General features: G+C 45.6%; 1 protein-coding gene across 5 annotated transcripts in view; it reads right to left on the bottom strand.

Annotated features, from left to right (window-relative positions):
* SLC4A4 (solute carrier family 4 member 4) overlaps positions 1–20,642 on the bottom strand; it is a 228,399-nt gene that overhangs the window by 197,159 nt on the left and 10,598 nt on the right. Inside the window, exon 1 of one of the 5 annotated variants that reach the window (XM_040556786.1) lies at positions 423–794. The exons of 2 other annotated variants lie outside the window; for them this stretch is intronic. Coding sequence is in view for 1 of the 3 variants with exons in the window: in XM_040556787.1 (XP_040412721.1) it covers positions 276–343 (68 nt within the window). In the remaining 2 variants the exon portion in view is untranslated. Of the gene's footprint in view, positions 1–275; positions 795–20,642 lie in introns of those variants that run through there. 2 more of the 5 variants (XM_040556787.1, XM_040556784.1) reach the window with 2 other exon arrangements.

The following is a 20,642-nucleotide window of genomic DNA, read 5'->3' on the forward strand; positions in this document are numbered from 1 at the left end:
AGCGAAAGGATGATTAAATTCCCATTTCCATGTTCGCTCTCGAGTGGAGCACCTCGAGTGCCGCTCGCAGCAGGAAGCTCACAAAAGGGAAGACAAGAAGTGAGGAGCTCTCCTCCGCCGGTTTAGGGCAGGGAAAATACCGCCGTACGGCCAGCCTCCAGCTAGAGCACTGAAAACTTGCGAGGAAACACCATTTCCTCGGAGCGGGCGCTGCTGACAACTTCTTAAAGCGCAGATAAATTGAAAGCAGAAAAAAAGCGCTGTGTCTAACCCACCGGCACGGCGAGCTGGGTGTGTTAGGGACCTGTAGGAAGCAGGGCGAGGGGGAAGCGCTCCTCTGCATCGCTCCGAGCGCCGGGGGGCTGCGGGTGGGTGCGAGCCCAGCCCGGCTGGGGGCAGGAGAGCGGATGCTGGGGCCTCACCTGCGGGGCTCGGGCTTGCGGCGTTCCTCCAGCTTGGCGGCGGGCGGGGGCCGCAGGGCGGCGGCGGAGCGGAGAGAGGCAAGCTGCGAGCAGAAAGCGACGGCGGGGAGGCTTCAGCAGGCGCTGCGGGGCATGGCCACCCGCACCCGTGCGCCCGGGGGCGCGCACAGCCGCCTGCCGCGCAGCGGCCGGGCGGGGGGCTGCTAGCGGGAGGGCAGGGGGAACGGAGCCGCCGCCGGCAGAAGCGGCTGTGGTGGCGGTGGCCGGCCAGAGCCGCTTTTAAAGGCGCCCGCGGGCTCGGCCGTCCCCTCGCCCGCTCCCATCCCGTCCCATCCCAGCCCCCGCTCCCTCCCCGGCCGCTCGGGCAGCGGCGCGGCGTCACGGGGCCCCGGGGCGGGGAGCCCGGAGGAGGAGTCTGCGGGGCCGGGGATGGGGCCGGGGGCCGGCCGAGCCTTCTCCGCCTGCTGCCCGGCCGGGGAAGGCTGGGCCGGCCCCCAGCACCAGCCCCGGTTCCCGTTCCCGGCCCCGGGCAGGTGCCGGGGGCTGCCCGCGGCCCCCTCGCAGCCGGGCGCGGCGCAATTAGCGGTTTGCGAGCAAGAGCGGCTTGCAGCAAGTCTGCGCTCATCGCTGTACCCCAAAGCTTCGGGGGCAGGTGAGAGAGCCCCGAGATAGTTCCAAGCGCCGAGGCTCGCGGCAGAACAGCAAGGGACACGGACAGAAAAGGGGACTCCCGTAGGTCTGGAGAGCACAACTCCACTTTAAGAACTCATGGCCTTTAAGTAGCTGTTTCTAAGCCAGCAGTGGGTTTCCAGTGGGTCGCTGACAGCATAGCAAAGGCTTTCAGCTGTCTGTGATATCCAAGTCTTTCTGAGCGATGTTTCATTCCAGCTAGTGACAGCCCTGTGTTAACAAAAGAAAGGCACTAACTGCATTGAGAAGCTTTACAGAGCCAAGCTCCAACCCACACCACATTACATCCTGCCCCGTGCCAGCAGCTCAGCGCCAAGGTTTACTCGCTCCATGGTTTAACTTTTAGTGATATTCCCGTCAGTTTGCACACTTACAACTTCACTTATACCTACAACTGAAAGGGAAAGGTCCCAAAGAAAAGATGTTAGCTACTGCAGAAGATCGGTGTTGTTTCTTTCTACTTAGCAAATTCTTCCCCCACACGCAGTGTTGAGCTCCCTCGGTAAAGCAGCTCTTGGTGCTTGCCTTGGGCAGCTGGCTCTCAGCTCACTATTTCAGTAACAAATCTCAATAACTCCCATTGCAATTCCATTTCCTCATGATTCGTTATACCTTCAAATACTGTCATTTTAAACCTACGCATTTATTTTTCTGGCTAAAAAAAAGTGTTTTGGCGCTACGATGCATGATTTTCAGCCGGTCTTTTAAATACACCATCACTACACATAATGATCTAAAACCCTACCAAAAACATTTCCAGGAGTCCTTACATCAAGAGCCAAGGCAGCTAGCTCAGCCAAGTTTGAAAATGAGCGCACTCTACATACACAGAAACGCCCAAGTAAAATGACCTAATAGTCCCAGCCATCAGTGCGATGGGCAAACTCAAAAGCCACTAGCTGGACCCAGCTCATATGACAGTGTGTATGCAGATTTTTGCAAATCATCCAGTTGTTTCCAGTGTGGTTTTTTGTTTGTTTGTTTGATTTAATAAACTCAGATGTGCTCGTCGCTCCGGATTAAAGCCTGCCAACTTCCCATTCACAAAACGGGCACTGAAGAAGCAGTTGGATCTGTGAAGTCTCCAGCTGGCTGTTTAAACACACCTTCTCAGTCCACTGGCTTAAGCCCTGAACACAAAGATGTAGCAAAGCCAAGGTGTGCCCAATGGCCTTCTGAAGCCTAGCCATCACTAAACCAAGCCTCCAACTCACGACAAAGGCGATACAGCTTGCATAAACAATCGCACAGGACAGGCTGCCACATTCAGCTAAATGCCCACTGATATACACAAGTTATGCCTCTGCCTTCTTGTCCAGCATACAGTTTTTCTGAGAATGTTAGAAAAATGCACATCAATGACAGCATTTGACATTATGTATATATTGTATATTTGTATATATAATGAGAATGGCCAAAGTTACAATAGTAAAAAGCAGAAAATACATAAACGCACATGCTCAGCGCAATTGGAAAGAAAAAAACCTTTGCCTGTGAGCAGGTTATTCCATAAATATATCTTGCAGAATTTCTGGTAGATTTCTAGGAAGCCGCTTGTGCTGACCACAGCATGTCAGAGACAATGCTGAACTAGATGGAAACTGGCAGCTCCTGTATTTCCAGGGTTTTGTGGAGACTACTGCATGAAAAAATATTTGCACTGGATTAAGTCAGGAGTAATTCTGAGCAAATCAAAGAGTTTCACAGGATAAAACCATTTCAATAGAAAGAACTAGGTGCAGAGACACTACAGCTACACTTGCCTATGAGGCTTTTTGTGTCTTTACTTTGTTGACAAATGGTCATTGCTAAGTCATCATTGACAACAGCAGGCTCAACCCTGAAAACACTTGTGCATGCAGGCAATCCTCTTTATATGAGCAATAGCAGTCAGGCATGTCGTCAGGACTCATCTCGTGGTCATGGCTACTCCTAAGGATGTTGGGGTTGGGTTTTTTTGTTTTGTTTTTTTAAAAAAAGATAGAGGTATGCAGCTTGCTCTAGCTGTTGAACTCTGCAGAATGAGTTCCTCCATTACACAATGAGCTCAGTATTAGAGCTGAATTAGTCCAATAGCGTCAATTTCTAAGGGCGAGCATGAAAAACAATTCTGTAGCTCCAATATTTGTATTCCCCACTTCAAGTCACCAAAGTGGCTTCAAGTTTGGTGTTAAGTCACCAAACCACTTCCCAGGAACTCTAGATAGGTCACATCTCAGCAAGAATTGCTGATAACTGGTTGGTAAAGGTATAATGCAAGTAAACCTGTTGGCTTTTGAAACCTGATTAGCAGGTTCTGCATTTTCTGATAGTCCTGCCTCAGTTAGCCATGAAAACACCGTTCAATGCGGAGCTGACTTTTCCATCTCCATTAGTCCTAATTCAGCATCCTGACTGAGCTTCTGCCCACTCACCGTGCAACCGCAGACGGGGCCAAAGCAGCAAATCTTCACATTCCTGCTGACTTCCCCTGCACAGGGTCACACTTTTGTCTTTCGAAGGAGGCAGAAACAAGAGGTGATGGAAAACATCCAGCTGAAGCAAAACAGAATTGAAAGCCAAAGACTTACAGTTTTGCTACGGGTACTTGATGCGATTATAATTAATAATACATCGTGTCTGCTTGAGAGGAGTGAGCGATCCTGCCGCTACGACAGCCGTACGTGATGCCGCACCTTTGGAGAGGCTCCCCAAGCCGAGGGGCTGCGAGGCTGCCGGCCCGGCGGCGCTGCGCTGGGGCCCTCTGCTGGAAAGCTGCCCCCGGGACGAAGCCCCAGCCCCGACCCCCGTCTTTCCGTGCCGTTTTTGCCTTTCCCTGCGAGCGAGAGCAGCTTTCTGTGGGTTTCCCCAAGCGCCCTGGCCGCTCTCGGGTGCTCGCTGCTGGAGGGCGCAAAGCCAAGGCAGCTTTTGGTCGGAGAGCCAAAAACGCAGGGCTTTGTTACAGTAAAAGTGCGGTTGTTTCTACACCCACAGAAACCACCGGGGCATAGGATGCTGAAACACATGCTTCCGCCACCTACAAGTGTTGGGATAGTGAAACAACACATACTCCCCCCCTCTAGAATGAGGGAAACAGGAGAGGGGCTAAAAAGGAATAGGGCAGCCCAGCCTAGTGAAGTGCTTTGACATGTTGTCTCTCCTCTGCTGTGGAGCCAGGACGTGCAGCCAGCAGCTCAGGAGGGACACAGGTTTTTCTCCCCATCCTGAAATGTGAGAATCATGAGGGTAGAGGCAGCCCCCTTGAGCACAAGGCAAACTGCATCTGCACGGATAATAAGGAACAGAACTGGAAGCAGTTGGTGCTGTGCAATGGAAAAGGGCCGATGAGAGGGACAGTATTTATGTCAGGAGGATTTATAGCTGTCACTTTGATCAGTTTTTCTCTTCCTCATTCCTCAGCTCATGGCATCCTGGGCCAAAAGCACGAAAGCTACGAGGCGGGGGCCAGCATGCCCTCAGTCCACTTGTACAGCACCTGCACCATGGTCCAGACCGATCCCTCTGAGCACCAACTCCTTACAAAGTGTTAACCACAAACTTGAGCAAAATCCTTCTCACTGTGCACCTGCTTAGGAAGACTTCTCATATTTTAGCATTGACTGGAAGAATATGGAGACATTCTACCCACTCTCAGTGTCAGGCCAAGCCCACCATGCCTAGCACAAAGCTGCCAAAAAACAGCAGCCCCCTTAACCAGCTTCCTTGTCCCCTGGCTGAAGATCCCCTCCAGCGAGCAGATGGTGACAGGCAGCGTTAGGGACCAGCGGATGTCAGTAAAACAAACTCTGCCTGCTCCTCTCAAACCAAACCCTTGCTTCTCCTACACTGATAGCATCTGGTCTTGAGCACAGAGTATCCTGTAGGAAAGAGTAACTGGAATGCCAGCTCACTACTATCCCCTTCTAATCCAAGGCCACACCTTTTTCCGGACAGGAAAAAAATCCCGGCTGGATACATAACGGTGCCAAGGCCTGAAAGGTGGGACATGGTAAGCTGCCTCTGAAACAAAACTTTCCTTCTGATGCAGTTACTGACAAGACACACGCAGGGTAGCTCTAGGCTCAGCTAAGGGATTCAAACCTAACAGCTTTCCAGCTATTACGGTCTTCTCCAAAATGTGCCCTACATCTGAGCCTCCATCAAGACAAAATATTCTGCAGCCACCCCCGCCACCCCCCGAGGTTTGGAGATGCCAAATGGCAGCAGGAGGAAATGTGAAATGCAGCGTGCCACAGGAAAATGCAACTTCCTTGTGAAATCCCACTTCCTGGGGAATGCTCCCTCCTCACAAGGCAAACCCACCCAGAGCTACGCTGCCAGAACTGGAAGACTTTGTATATGGGTGAATCTTCTGAAACAGAACAACAATTGTTTGGCAGAATAAGCCACAGACTGAATATTTATAGGAAATGCCTTGGATAGAAACGCTTATCTCCACAACCAGACTCAGGGCATGGGTGGCTTCCTCTTGTTCTAACGGCAGCATCACTTCCACAGGTACTGTACTGGTAAATTCTGAGATTCTCCACTTCTCCACAGCTATATACATACACCTGAGTATCCTTCTCAGTATTACCTACCTCCAGACAATTAACTATTATTTGATTTCCAGAACTGTTTGGGTTAATGTTCTTAGAACACCATTTTTCCTTACTTAGTTGCTTTAAACAACAGACATTCATCTAAATGTTACCTCATCACCTTCTCAGTTCAGCTTTTTAACATTTCTCCTAATGTAATAAGGCACACTTGTGATTCCCAGTGAACAAAAGGGTTTCCATTGCTTAGCTCTTAAAGTATTGCCTCTTTTTCCCTTGGGTGCCCTCTTCTGGTACTGAGAAGAAGGCTACGTTGGAGCAAGTGGTACAATAAAGTTAATATTCACAGTAACTCACTCATAGTTTCCCTTCTGTCATTTCATTTCTGAACTCCAAGTCATTTTTATGCCAGACAATTTATAATGCTACATACCAAAGGTGATTGTTTTTTTTCTTTTGGGAAGGGCTTCAGTGTGACCCCATTGTCTAATCTGGGTCATCATAAAAGTTGGCTTTGCTTTCCAAAGAATTAAATAACAGCATTATCATTCACTATTTTGGATTTTCACATCTCTTGCTCCTTCTTTACTTTCTTAAGTAAACATATGCTAAATAAAACACTTAAAGCAAATATTTTCAGGTCAAATCTAGCCAGAAATGTATGTTATATAAATAAAACTTTAAGGACATAATGGTTTTGAAATGTTTTGTTTGGTAATTTCAATAGAAACTGAATATTTTAAAGCAAACAACAATTTCTCAGCAGCCCATGCAACTCCCAAAGGTTTTTGCCGCTTCAAGAGAGCTTGAAAAACAGTGTCCTAGGAAAAAAATGCAGAGTAAAAGCAGAACTGTATAAGTTTGTGTTCTTCAAGCCAAAGCAAGGCAAAAATCAAACCCAGCAGAAAGAGCTTTTGCTCTTATTCGCTCAGGAATTACATGCAATCTCAAGAGAAGCGATCGTGTTATTAACAAAGGGTTTGCTCTCTCCCTCTCCTGTAAGCAAATGCAGCACCCCAGCAGCCACAGAGACACCTTTGCTACTGCTTTGTTGCAGGCAGCGTTCATGCAAGAAGTTGCAGGTGCTAAGCAACTATCTTTGCAATGGAAAAATCCTGGCAGAAACCACTACCAACAGCTGTCCCCCTCTCATCACAATATTTCCTGAGGGAGCAGCACAGCTGTTGGAGCCCTTCTCATATCAAAATGCACTAAGAAATGCAAAGACAAGGAAAGGGAGATGCTGCAATGCTGCCTGCAGGGTGACTGCTCAAAAGCCTCGAGACTTCAAGGGTAGAGGTACCGCAGAGAGCTGGCTGCTCCTTCAACATTCGCCCTGGCCCCACAGCCTTCTGCCACAGCCGCTTCTGCAAGTTTGTACAGATGGGGCTCAGGAGCGCATAGCCCCAAACCCTAGGGACCCATCACAAAGAAGCAACTTGAGCTGAAATCCCCTAACGGCAGCACGCTCCACTCAAAGACCTGAGTCCCACAGCTAGACACCTTTAGATATAGAAGCCTCCCTTGTTGAACCTGCCTTTTCTTCTGACTTGTTCCCAAGTCGAGGCCCAAGAGGAATGATGGCAGAGCTGCGTGCTTGACAAAAGGCAAAACCGGTGAGAGTTCAGAGACACTGCAATGGGGACCAATCCACCCACACGACCTACTGCTGAACACAACACCTCTTTAAACACCCTTTGCTTATACCTGCAGCAGCAGTCCTCGAAGAAGGCTGCAGCGAGGAAACCACACGAGAGCGAAACCCACCTCTCTCCGGGGGAAGGAGGCAATTCTCCGAGTGGAAAGGAAGGGCAAGGACTGCCTGGTGCCCTGCACGTGACAGTGGCGTGTTGTTGAGAAGCACCTCAGAAACCACCCATCTGCAAGAACTGCCTACATGGCCAAGCTGCCACATACAAATTAGGGATGAAGTACGCAGTTGGCCTCAACATATACTACCTTCTGCTAACCAAAATACATTCAAGGCATATCAGCCTAAGACTAATGGAAATTAAGGCACTGTATGAAGTAAAAATATGCAGAAACAATATCTTCTGCCTTAAAAACAAATAAACTTGGGATTCGCCTCAACATTTATGTAGCAACGGGAGATGACTGTCTTGTGTCAACATTCTGTTCTGTGTGCTTTACGGGACTCGGGGCATGACAGAGTATTGACAGATATGAAGGGACAGCATGTTCTGGTGGAGCATTTTAAGAAAATAGTAGTGCTGTCAAAGGGCAAGCTTTCATTTTATGCTTACAAAACACCCGAATAAAATATTTCCTTTGGAGTATCTCACACTTCATTTTATTAGTATAAACAGAAGAGGACTATCTCCATTTTTCAGAGCCATGAACTTTTCACCTGTGTTTCCCCTCCCACCATCTCGGTCCCATCTCACAGCTCTCATCCTTTCCCACCACAGGAGAGGGCATCTTCAAGGCACCTCCTCAGTCCTCTGAGACTGGACCGTTTTCTTAGGAAGATCTTGGCTGCAGTGGAGCAACAAAGAGTTGCCTTCCAGGGCACAGTCTTTTCTTCACTTTCAGTCTTCCTTTTGGTGGGAAAATGCAGCCCAGGGCACTGGGCCCTCTGTTTCTCCGCTGCAGCAGACAGCATGATACGTTCCCTACAACTATTTGGCAACTATTCCAGGTGCCACCTAAGCATTAGAATCAGCATTAGCTCAACCTTTTTTCCCCCCTGAAATGCATTAACATTTAATGCATTTTATGGCAATTTCCTAGAAGGGTCAACATCCTGCTGCAGTTCAAGGCACGGAAACAAACTCTCCACCTGCAGCACCCGTTTCTGTGATGCCCTCCCTGACACGATCCGACAGACAGGACAGGCCACCCCAACCGAAGCCAGGGTAAAGCACATAGAGAGCAGGGAGAGCCGAGATGATACCAGGTTGTGAGCCCATCACAGGGTTCAACAAGGAAGGCAGGGGATCAGAGCTTGCAGAAAGCAGGTCCCAAATAAGCACCATCAGGAATTCACGATTAACCTCTCCTATCAGTGCTCAGCTGCCTCCTGCCATCCCTCAGTGAGGATTTTACAGTTCCCTGCCCCAAAAGGAATAGGCATTGTTACTTGGGCCAGGCAGCCGACTGATTCAGGACAGCGTCAGAGACAGTGAGGACACATATGCAGCACAAGTCAAGGGAAATGGTATTCCCAGCCCTCGAGACAGTCTTCTGACTGTTTCTTTCTTCTTTCCTGCCTTAGTTCACGAGGTTAAGCTCTGGCTTCCTCCTCCTATCAAGCCTTCTTACAGAGTTGTTGGGGAGATTCCAAGGGATATTAATTGCCGTTTGAAATCACTTCAAAGGACCTTTTTCCCCCTCTTGTATTAATAGCCGGAATGAGGAAATTGGTTTGGATTTCATACTTGCATCTGCTCCCCAAATCTTTGCTCATTTAAAAATACCCATCTTAAATCAAGCCTGCTTCTATTAAAAGGCTTCTACTCCACACAAGGGCTCACACCCATGCCTTTCCACTTCCACACATATCTACGGCCCTGCGTTCCAACTGGCAGCCAGAGGTGCCAGAAATAACCACAAGAAAGGCTGCCATGAAATCTCTGGCCAAGTTTTGAAAATCCAGGCACTTTACACAAGCACCTATGCTTAGAGTGCTTCATCTGAAGTCAACCCGAAATCAGTCTCATAAGGTTTGTGTATCAGTGATCAAATATCAAAAAATGTAAATGCAAATACTTTTTTTTCTCTTCAACAAAAACATGCAGGATAACAGTTGTTCTACAAGCCTGTTAGAGCATACTTCCAACAGCATGCTGACATTCCTGCCCCACTGGTACTGGTTAATGGCTGTTTCTCATTCTTAAGTCTTTTTTTTTTCTCCCTGCAATGGCCATGCTACAGTGAATTTGGAAACTGGGTCAAAATTCAATTACTACATTCCCATGCTTCAGGGTGGAGAAAGAAAATAGAAGGAGGAAGAATGGTAAGAAGAAATACCATTGGCTGTAAGCCAGCTTTATGCTCCTTGCTTTCTCACCTGTGCTGCAGCCTAGAGCAGCCCTGAGTACTCCCACAAGTTGTTTCACAGCACAGACATCATGGAAGAGAATGTTTTGTCCTAACGCAGTGTTTTCTGGCCAGATCCCAGCCACCCATGCCCTCACATCCGTGCTGGAGAATGGCAGTGGGCACAACATGCAGCTGGGGGGGGGGAGGAAAGACCAGAGAGTGGGGCAGCAGTTCCCGCAGAGGAGGAGCTAGGTTTCCTCTCCAGATCTCTCCCCCAGCTTGCCATCCCCATCCTTTCCTTTCCTGTGGCAGGAGCAACACATCACACTAACTCAGGTTAGGAACTCACTGAGGAACATAGGCTGGTCCCAAAGAGAAAAAAGGGCCTTCTCAGGTCAAGAACTAACCATTGACTCTTTCCTATGTGACCTCGTTCCTTGCCGCTTAGCACTTTGGAAAGTCATTCACCTTCTTGTACTAGCATATTACATACCTTTTGCAGAGATATAAATGGACTCCCAGCATTCTTCCCCTCACCCCGAAGTTTGCACAAATCAGCTATACACTTAGTTATTGAAACAAATCAGCTTTACTAGAGGCATCTGCTGTTGGTGTCATCTCCTCCTCCTTTGGCTGACAAAACCTAAACTCTGCTTTCATGTGTAAACATTTTCCAGAGGAGAAGGAAAATATTTGCTGTGTGTTTAGACATGCCCTTATTGTCACACTTATAACACAATCTATCATACCTTATCAAATTGCACATCTTCAGCATGCAGATGGTTTGTGACGACATGTTTAGGAGTCTTTCAAATATAGAAAGGAGAATGACTCAAAGATATACTTATTTCACATCTTTCTGACTAGGTCTCTACAAGAAACAGAGCCCATTATACATGTCTCTTGTATGTGCAGTTATCACAAACCAATTGCCTTTGCTGCTCTGCTCCCCAGCTTTGTTTTCCACACTTCTCAGAATATCAATTCCAGTGCTGCGGTGTTTGCTGGCTCTGCTCCCAATTAATAATTGCAGGGTAGAGCTGGGTAGTTAAGGCTGCAGATTAAGGCTAAAAACATTCAACAGTTTCTGAGAGGTATAGACAGACATACAACCCCTCTTTTCCTAACACTGAACACACTTTATCTTGCTATCACAGGGTTCCAGGGAGATGTTATGCTACTCATCCTAATGATTTAAACAGATCAAAAAGTTGGCTCACCAAGAGCATTTGCCACTGACAACAAACCACAAACACTGATGTTATCCAAGAAGTAACTGTAATATGCTAGCACGGGCTAGACAGATCATACATGGGATAAAAATGAATTTTCATGAAATCACTCTGTAATCATCAACATAGCATCTCCTAAGCAAGCAGTAACACAAGACAAAATGGACAGGTTTCCACTGGATGTTTGTACTCTTTCAAGCGTGTTACAAGGCGCAAGGTTTAGCAGCTACTTGAGGAAACTCCAGAGCTTGCTTTCAGAGGATTCTCTAGCTCCTAAGACTGTCTAGAAAGCTCTCCTGAATTAAAACAACAGAACCTGGTGCAAAAGAGCTTGCTCCTGAGAAAATCTTGTACTGCTTGCATCCTGTATCAGCAAGGGAGATTCTGTGAAATATAAAGTCTGCCACAGAAAGAAAAGGAAGCATCGGGAGTTCTGACTGAAAGTTGGTGCATCCGTCCCGAGGGATCCTGCCTCTCAGCATGCAGTCCGAAACAAGGCTGCCCAGACCTACCTCCAGTCCACCCACACATCCAGCTGTTCCATTGGGTTCCCTTAGCAGGAGAAACAGTCGTTCACTGTTGGTCACCTTCCACATTCGCTCCAGCTCACAGGGAGTCAGAGCCCAGCAAGCATTGTCCACGTGCAGAGGAACACTTTTTAAACTTCAGGTCTGTTATGACATTTATTCTGGCCCCCTGCTTCCCTCCCCTCTGCCCCCCCAGTGAAAGGGATCAAAATAGTCTCCCCCTGTGACATTTTGCTGCATTTGACCAATCAACTGTGGGAGTGTCTCTGTTAAAGCCACTGAAGGCCAGTCGAGAGCAGCAACGCCAGCCGGCACTGGGGTGAGCACACGTAGTAGGGGCAACATTGAGAAAAACCTAAACTTTCTACTGCCAGGAAACAGGACATGGGGTCCAGAACAAATAGGAATATCCCACTACTACAATTTGCCTTGCGTATCCCTTACGTGTAAGCTGAGCCCTTCACCTAGTGACATTGAAACTAATACGTGTCAGCTATCTGTCTGGGGTCCAAACTTCTTGGGGCTGATGGGAGCTGGACTGGCCTTCTCCCCTGCCCCCAGGAGGCCTTCTCCAACCACCTGACCTTCCACCCCACTCACTTCATTTAATCCCTTCCCTCACGTATTGCTCCTGGAAATGCATTCCCTCCACAAACCAGCTAAACTTCTAATCCTCTATTCCTTTCTTGGGACCCCATCACCTTACTGCTGCATGCCCACATATATATGGACGTAGGCATGATCACAGTTAGCTTCAGGCTGCCAAGAAGCATAAACAATAATAAATTTTGCATGCTGAGAAAGGAGAGCTGCGTCTAAGCTGCAGAAGACAGCCAGATCACACCTGCCAACAAAATGGAAAAAAGGGCAAGCAACAGAACTGGGATGGAGAGGCAGAGAGCTGAGCTTGCTAGCCCTGACCCTGAGGGAGGAAGAAGTGGCTTGGAGGCCATTCTGGCCATCGGTTTCAGCCGTCCCACCCACCTCTCTCCGTGGTGGGGTATGGTAGCCAGAAGTAAGCTGTACCTAACTTCACAGTGACTTCTCTGGGCAGACGAGCAAACAGAGCACATTTGCATACAAGATAAAACACAAAACTTGAAAGCTCTTTCCAAGGAATTCCTATCTCCCCTCCATCTTGGACACTAAGTCTTCTGGAAATAGTTTCATTTCACATGAATCAGCTCAGATCATGTATGGCTCAAGTACTTTTTTTTTTAAAAAAAAAAGTTGCTGTGGCCTGTGTAGCTGTGGAAACATCAGCATTGACTGTAACATTTGGATGTTATTGCGTGGAGCTTGCCAGCACACTGCTCTGACTGAGACCCTGCTGTGCTGTACAAAGACTCACTGACAGCCTCTGCTCCAAAATGTTTAGTATCTAAGTGGACCAGGCATGCTAAGGAGGTGCTATCATCTCTTTTACCGATGGAGGTACAAAGAACTGATTTATTCATCTGCAGCACGGATGGAACAAAACCAACTTCAGCCCCACTCCAGCGCGTCACCCAGTTTCTTCTCTATGACATGGGAACATGCTTCCAGGCAATGGAAACTCATTATTAGCCCCCAGTTAAGGCTCAGAGGAGATTTTCCTTCTATAATTAACTCTTCATAATGTTTACTTTTTCTTGCTAACATTTTTCTAGAATTTTTGGGGAAGTAGATAAAATAAGTTTTAAAACCAAAGATCTGTGATTTAAAGAATGGTAATACGGAACAGAAAGAACATTTAGACCAGCAAGATAGCAGTGTAACGCAGAAAGCATCATCTGTTTTTTGACTCTGAAAATTAACTAATTGAGAGTTTCTACAGGAAAAGAAAAATTCAGCAGGTTTGAACACTGTGATACAAGGCCTTTTCTTTACAAAGCTACCCAAGGTATTGTTCCCTTAAGCAGTGGTGGAATCAAATAAAACGCAATAGGTTCTGGGCTTACAGCCTCCAGTGTCTTTCAGAGAGTACCTGATGCAGAGAAGCCTTCCTTCTCTACCTCACATGACCACCTGACACATCTCCAAGCACATCGCCTTCCAACTGCTTTCTCCCTTTGTTACTCTAGTATTTTTGCTCTCTCCTGTTCACAGACAGTTCCAACCCTCCTATTGCCTCATTTCAGCAATTTCTTAAGCTGCTCACGACGTATGCTGAGTATTCCAGCTCCCTTTCAAGCCTGGATACACAGCTGCAGCGTCTCAAAAGCATTTCTGATGCCCACTAAGGTAACAAAGTTTACCAGGGACCTTACACTTATCTCAGCTCTAATGTAGCTCTTAACATGCAGGTCCCTTCAACAAGGTTTCTCCCAACCCTGTCACTACATCTTCCCACTCAAAGCTCTCCAAGTAACTCGCCAAACTTAGCAACACAAATAAGGAATACAAGTTGTAGTGCCAGAAAACAGCAAGCCTGATTCTGGGGGGCATTGCAGCAGAACAAGAACTCCATGGCCACATGGCAAAAAAGAAAGCACCAAGCTGCACAACCTCACCGTACCAATGCATGTTTTATGGAACAATGTTCAAGACTGACTAGATTATCATCTTTTCTCCTGCAGCCAGCTCAGCTACCATGTGCTCTAATGTATTCTGGTTTACGAAATAGAAATATGACTGTGTTGTCATGCCTGGTTCAAAAGAAGCTGATACTGCCAAACTATCTGATAACATACAAGTCTGATACACCTCAATATGTAATCGCAGTCTGATAACTAGCCTGTCAGGTTATACCGTTTTTGGTTAGTCTTTTTTTTTGTGTGCGCGCATGTGTTTTTTTTCTCCTCTTCCTTTGCAAAGCTGGAATGGCACCCTTACATTAACTTTTGCTTAGGAAGAAAGCCAAAGCAGTACTGCTACCAGTCCAAGAACACCTAATAAAGAATTGAATTGCATTCAACCCAAACGTAAAAGAAAGGACAGAAAAGAAGAGTGAGAAAACATAGGAGAACACTGAAGAGTATTCATAGTTATGTCTCCTTTAAGACATATCATGGTAAGGATTTCGGTATATTGGAAGAAACTTACTGTTGATGTCATTAAAACTCAGCTTGGAAGAGGTGCTATTCCAAATTCAGTCTGCAGCCATCACAGAAACCAAGAGAATTTCTAATTCTTCAACTCCATGGAAATTAATACCAAGTAGGGGAGGGTGCTTTAAAACAAACAAAGCTATTTTTAACTGAGTATTAAAATGTACATTTCTGGCTGCTACAGCTAGAACAATTTTCAGACAAGTAATAGGGCATACCACAGCGTATTGTGGCACTGAGCACTTGGGAAGCATCTTTAAAAATAAATCACAGAACAATATACAAAGGTTAAGTGAAAGCCAATTCCTTCTCTTGAGAGCCTGCTTTGCAGCACAGGACATACAAAACCTGCAGCTGCTGAGGTGAGGAATACACCAGGTGCCAGGAAATTGGTGTAAAGCTGAGGTAGGAATGCACTCTGAATGCAGGGAGTTGATCCTGAAAAGATGTGTTTGAAAGCTGAGGTAGAGCTCCTTGCATAGCAGCTCGCCTGCTCTCCCTTATGTAAATTCAAGACATTGCTACCAGTTTCTCTTTACCTGCAAGTGACAAGAAGAGAAGAGGTACCAGGCATTCATTTTCTTAGACACACACGTAAGCTCTCTCCCAGCTCAGCTGCCTGTGTTCAGCCATAGCAGATGCCAGAAAAAAGCTGTCCTCAGCCTCTCTCTTGGTTACCTCTCTTTGCAAGTCACTTTTTTCTGTTCCTTTCGACATCAGAGGTCCATCACTCCCACACGGCTGAGAAGCCAGAGAACTGAGGAGCCTACCCAGCCCCTAGGGACCAAGCAGTGCTAGCCTCTATCCGAGCTCCATGCCCAGCTCTGCGCTCCTTCCTGCAAGGCCCTTTGGCTAGAGAGAAGGAAGCCGCTTGCACCAATTCTTCTTGCCAAACCTCTGGGCACCCAACTGAGGGCTTGTAACCTCACAGGGATGCCAGGCTGGAGTCAGATCACTGCTCAGGCCAGCTCCATCCCATTCTACTAGCTTTTGTGCATGTGTGTATCAGTACTGCCCTCTAAATCCATACTAAAAGCAACACACTCTCTTGGAAAACTTACAAAATTCAGTCCCAAACACATTTATTCTGAGGTGTTTAAAACATTAATAATAAAGTTGATGAACCTGTTTTATCTGTTGTCGAGGTAGCAGCGCAGATCTCTTTAAAAAGTATCATTACATCTGTATGTTATATTATTACTAGTTTACATATACCCTGTCAGGAACGGAGACTTGTACCACGTGCTTTCTCAACATATTGTATTCTTCTGATTTTTAGTTAGTATTAGGGGAAGGATTGTCAAGAACCCTAGTGAGGGCCTGTCACCATTCTTGCTCGGTCAGACACAGTTTTGACTTAAAGCGACCCTGAAGTGCAGAGTTAGACCTGCAGAGATTACTCAGAGGACCCCACAGTCCCACCACAGCAGTGGAGAAAATAGAAAGGAAACAATAGGGAGGAGAGAAAGCAGGGATGTAAATGGCCCAAAATTAAGACTGCTGATGGAAGGAAGGGAAAAACAGCATTCAAAGAAACAGAAGAACATCTACGCTCTAAGTCATAGCTTCTGCTTTCCTAAGGAGGGTACTTGTCCCAGCCCTTCAGAAACAATGAAATCCTGTATCTGTGAGAGGAATTACACCATCTAGATTGCTCTAGCAGCTTGTATTTATAGAAATGCGTTGTCCTCACCACACGGGTTCTTGTATAACATTGCACGCATTGCTTCCACCATCTCAGGTTACATGCAGGCAGTGCACTGAGGAAAATGACTCTGGCTGGCTAGCATGCTACCAGTGCTGCCATTTATTCCTCTCAGATCCTGCCTAGAGATGACAAGCTGCTTGCACAAGCACTGTGTAGCAGGGGATGGCAGAGGCACCTAGTGGCTGGGGCACCCACCTGGAACACAGAGAACGTAGATTTTATTCCTGAGGATGCCACTGCCCTGCTGAAACAGCCTGAACAATGCTGCACTGTTGCACATGGTCTGACTTTCCCTGTCCTTACAATCAGAATAAAGATCCTTGACTCCTATAACGCACTTTGAGAACATCAGTAGAAATTCATTTATGTGCATTATTAGCAGAAAAGAAGTGCAGAAACTTGCCCCTCTGTTATTTTGCTACTGGGACCAGGTTTTCAGTCAGAGGCCCTGACACGAATTTCAGAAAAAACTGCTGACTTGCCCAGAAACGCTGGCAAAGTTTCTTTAACTTCTCTATGCCTTAACTCCCATTGCACAAACACCAAGGATAACTGCCTTCTCTGAAGAGTCTGAGAATTAAGGAACATAAAAGAGCAAAGGCCCTGAAGTGAAGGGAGAATATTCTCAGCCATGCATTTCAGCCATCCTGAAAGAAAAGTAGGGCATATCCTCCTTAAAAGTACAGGTTTATTTTTCTGGAATGTTTGAAGTTATACACCAATTTACAAGTTCAAGGATTTCCTAAGGTACTCCTTAAGGACTTTTCCTGTTAACATTTTTTCCTCTCCTTGCTTTGTTTTTTAAGATACTTGAATAGTCTGAGGCACTGAGTAGTAAACAAAATTAAAAACTTAAGTTTCTATTTGTTTTTTAAGTCAGAAGCAAAAAGCATAATGTTTGTCAGCATATTATTGTCTCTACAGATTTTAAATAAGCTACAGTGCACAGCAGATAGACACAACTTGACACACCTAATACATCAAGTTAAAAATAGTAAAACTCAGGTTTTGAAAACCTTTGAGCTTGCTTTCTCAAGAGGAGGAGGAAGGCACCGGTTCAAAGAAATCAGCTGTGCAGACACAAGGCTCTGGCTGCCAGGGAGGCAACAAATGTTTTATCATCATTTGTCGGACTATTATAGGACAGCCCGAGTAGAACTCATAGTCCTGTTGTGCCTTTGGTGGAAGAATCCCTGGCTTGAGGAGCTTATAGACAAATTAGGTCTCAACAGGGAAGTGACAGGAAAGCAAACAAAGACAAGGAGGAATAAAGCAACATGTCCTTTTTCACGTGCAGGAGCTTGACTGTTCCAAAAAGATCAGAGCCCCTAATTATTCTTCAGTCAGCACACTGTCCATCAGACCACAGAGTATCCAGTTCTTTTGCCTCTTGAGAGCTCTTACAAATTTCTATTACTCTCCTGGGATTTCTATTTATCTTTTGCTGTTCACTCTTTTGACACATGGCAAACCAAACTACAGCATGGCTTATCCAACAACAGTGATATATCGTCCACTTAGGGGAAGAATTTTTATGCGCTTGCATTTTTGATAATGAGAATCACAGATAGAAGAGACACAGGAGACTTACAGCCACCCATATGGCAATACGTAATGTACAAGACCTGCCTTTCACAGGATAACACCACTCATTCCTGTTGCTAATACTACAGGTGGGGTGTAAGAGCACACGGTTTAAGCAGATAATTCTGTGAGACCTTTTTATGTAACAGTTTTCTAAGGCCTATTTCACATTCAGGACATAGCAAGGTAGTTAGAAATAGTTCACACTCCTGCACAACCAGAAATTTCGTCAGAAATTCCTCCTTTGTTAGCTACTTTTCCAAGTTCCCAAATATCAGCAGAATATTTACAGGCCTTTCTATTCCAACACTTCTTTGCACATAGCTTTGCAGGAGGGCATTATGGCTTGAGTGCTGCATCTACAAGCTCACTACCACAGAGACCTGTGGCATTTTGCATTTCAGTTCCAAAATAGCACCAAACTCCAAAAATGTGTGCATCATCTATTGATCCATAGAGAAAATATTCAAACTAAATTTCCAAATCCTGAAAAAATCTCAACACACCCAAATGCTGTTTAAACAGCAATCAATCCCTACCAATCTCTCTCCCTGGTTCAGTAAACCTTTGCTCTCCAATATGAAAAAAAATAAATAAATCAAGATTTGCTTTACTAAGCTAGTAGTACCTTCCCAATAGTGTCATCTACCCTCTCCCATCTGCCTTCCACCACTAAAGGACTTGATCACTGCTTGAATCACTTTCTGTTCTCATCTCCCAGCTGCTGGCATAGAAGTGGGATAAAAAGGAAGCCTAAATCCTGTTTCTTCTCCTTGCAAGAAATTCCCTCTTTCTAATTTTGACAGTCCTATTGCAAAGGTAGGAGCAGAAAGAGCCTACTAGACTACCAGGTCTATCTGGTAAAAAGCATTTGTTAAGTGGTCCTTAAAATTGGAGATGGAGGCGCAGGGGGAAGAAGAACACAGCCATAAAAATAACCTGCAAGGAATGACTTTCCTTTTCAAGCCAGTGTAAAAGAATTCAGCTATGAAAGTTGCAGGCCCCTCCCTGCTTTTTCCCATGTCAGTGATTCTGCCTATTCAGTCCTCATCTCCAGGGAATGGATGGAAACTTTCAAGCTGGTCAGACGGGGAATATCTCTTGAATTGATGTGCTCCTCATTATTAAGCAGGGCACATATGTGATTTTGGAGGAAAAGCTGGACAGAAACAACCTGGGTACCTCCTTGGTTGTTAGTAGCCAGACCCCTGTCTTCTGAGCATACCGTTCAGATACAATTCTTGTGGTGCTCTACATCCAAGTATTATTTTTTTCCATCTTCATTTTCTCTTCCCTTCCAACCAGATATACAAAGTTTCACTCTATCCTTGCTGTTATATTTTTTCATATCCTTAAAATTATTGCTGGAGTCGCTGCAAGATCTAAAAGTGATTATAATTCACTCTGTAGTATTTCTTCTCACACTTGTGCATGACTAATCAACAAAGACACCACAACTCAAAACATGAGGGAATTTATGTGATGCAAAGACATAAGAAAGGCTTCTTCCTCTCCATGCTGACACCTAGTTGACACATTTGTTGTCACTGGGATGCTGTAAAATGTCACATGCCACAGATATCACTGGACAAAGTAGTCCAGCTTCTGAAAATAGGTTTCATTTTTCTAAAGCCAGAGAACTTGACCACTGCTAACTCCAGTCCTGCTGTGCATTGTTAAAAGCTCACCAAAAACAAGAGCTCTAAAATGGACCCTGCAGTATTTGTTTTTTTGTTTTGTTATTTTCAGCTAGTCAACCGAAGGGTTTAGAGTACTCCCTCTTATTTGAGTGGCAAGGTATTTTCAGTGGTGATTTAATGGCTGCCTAGAAAATCCTCCCTCTTCTGTCAACCTGCCAGACTCTCCATTCGTTGACCCTGAGAACACAGTACAAAGCCAGGCTATTCACCAAAGCACTTTCCCCAGTGTGGGATGGAGTAAGGTGCGTCTAGAAGAATAGGCAGTTAGGCAACTAGGGAGTGCTGCTGCAGGCATGAGTGGTTTATCTTCTGTTTCATCTCTTGTGCTAAGGGAAGACAAGAATGGACATAATAAATCTGCATAAATACATGAAAGAAACAAACAGCTGGCAGGAATCTGGGGTGATCTGGGAAGACAACTCTGTTGTTACCTAGCTGCTCTGTCACAATGAAAAAAATCACATTAGTAAAAGCAGTCATCACAAAGACAGTAGTCATCTTTTTAAGATGAAGAACCATCTAACTAATCAATAAAATTGACTTTTTTTTTCTTATTTTATTCTAAATTTTTTAAACATCTGCCATAAATATTTTTGTAGGAAGGTGTCCTTAGGAAGCTGTCTAGACTACCCTGTATGGGAAGAAAGAGGAATCCTTTTAAGATATTGCAGGCCAAAAAAAGCACTGTGGGTAGAGATTCCTACAAGAGCTTTTGCTAGCATTTTAACCAGGATGCCTATTCCTTCCTGCCTACGTGGCATCCTCTCTTTTTCCTCTATCATCAAGGTTCTTAATCTACCTCTGTTTTGCTCTCTAGCACACGACATTTTGGTACTGTTCTTCAAGTCAAGAGCCTCTCTCCCCTGGTCTCTACCAATGCCACAATTACTTCCATCCCTTATCTGTATACATTACTAGATCTCTTTGATGACTTGCGCAATGTTTATGTACCATTTGATCTTTTCGGATTGTATCATAGCAACAGACAACAATTTATGGTGAATACTGTGTGAACCCTCTCCAGCAGAACACATCTATGCGTCCTGCTGGTTTCTTGGGTAATGCTGTATTCTTTGGAACAATAAAGCTAAGTCAACAAGTTATCTTAATTTTACGCTAAAATTAAAGCAATTGAACATGATTTATTTTAAGTCCACCGGTTTTATTGAATACCAGGAAGCAGCAAGAATGCGTTACCACCATTGCAGCC

The sequence above is a fragment of the Cygnus olor genome, chromosome 4 (genome assembly GCF_009769625.2).
Source record: "Cygnus olor isolate bCygOlo1 chromosome 4, bCygOlo1.pri.v2, whole genome shotgun sequence".
In the NCBI taxonomy this organism is placed as follows: Eukaryota; Metazoa; Chordata; class Aves; order Anseriformes; family Anatidae; genus Cygnus; species Cygnus olor.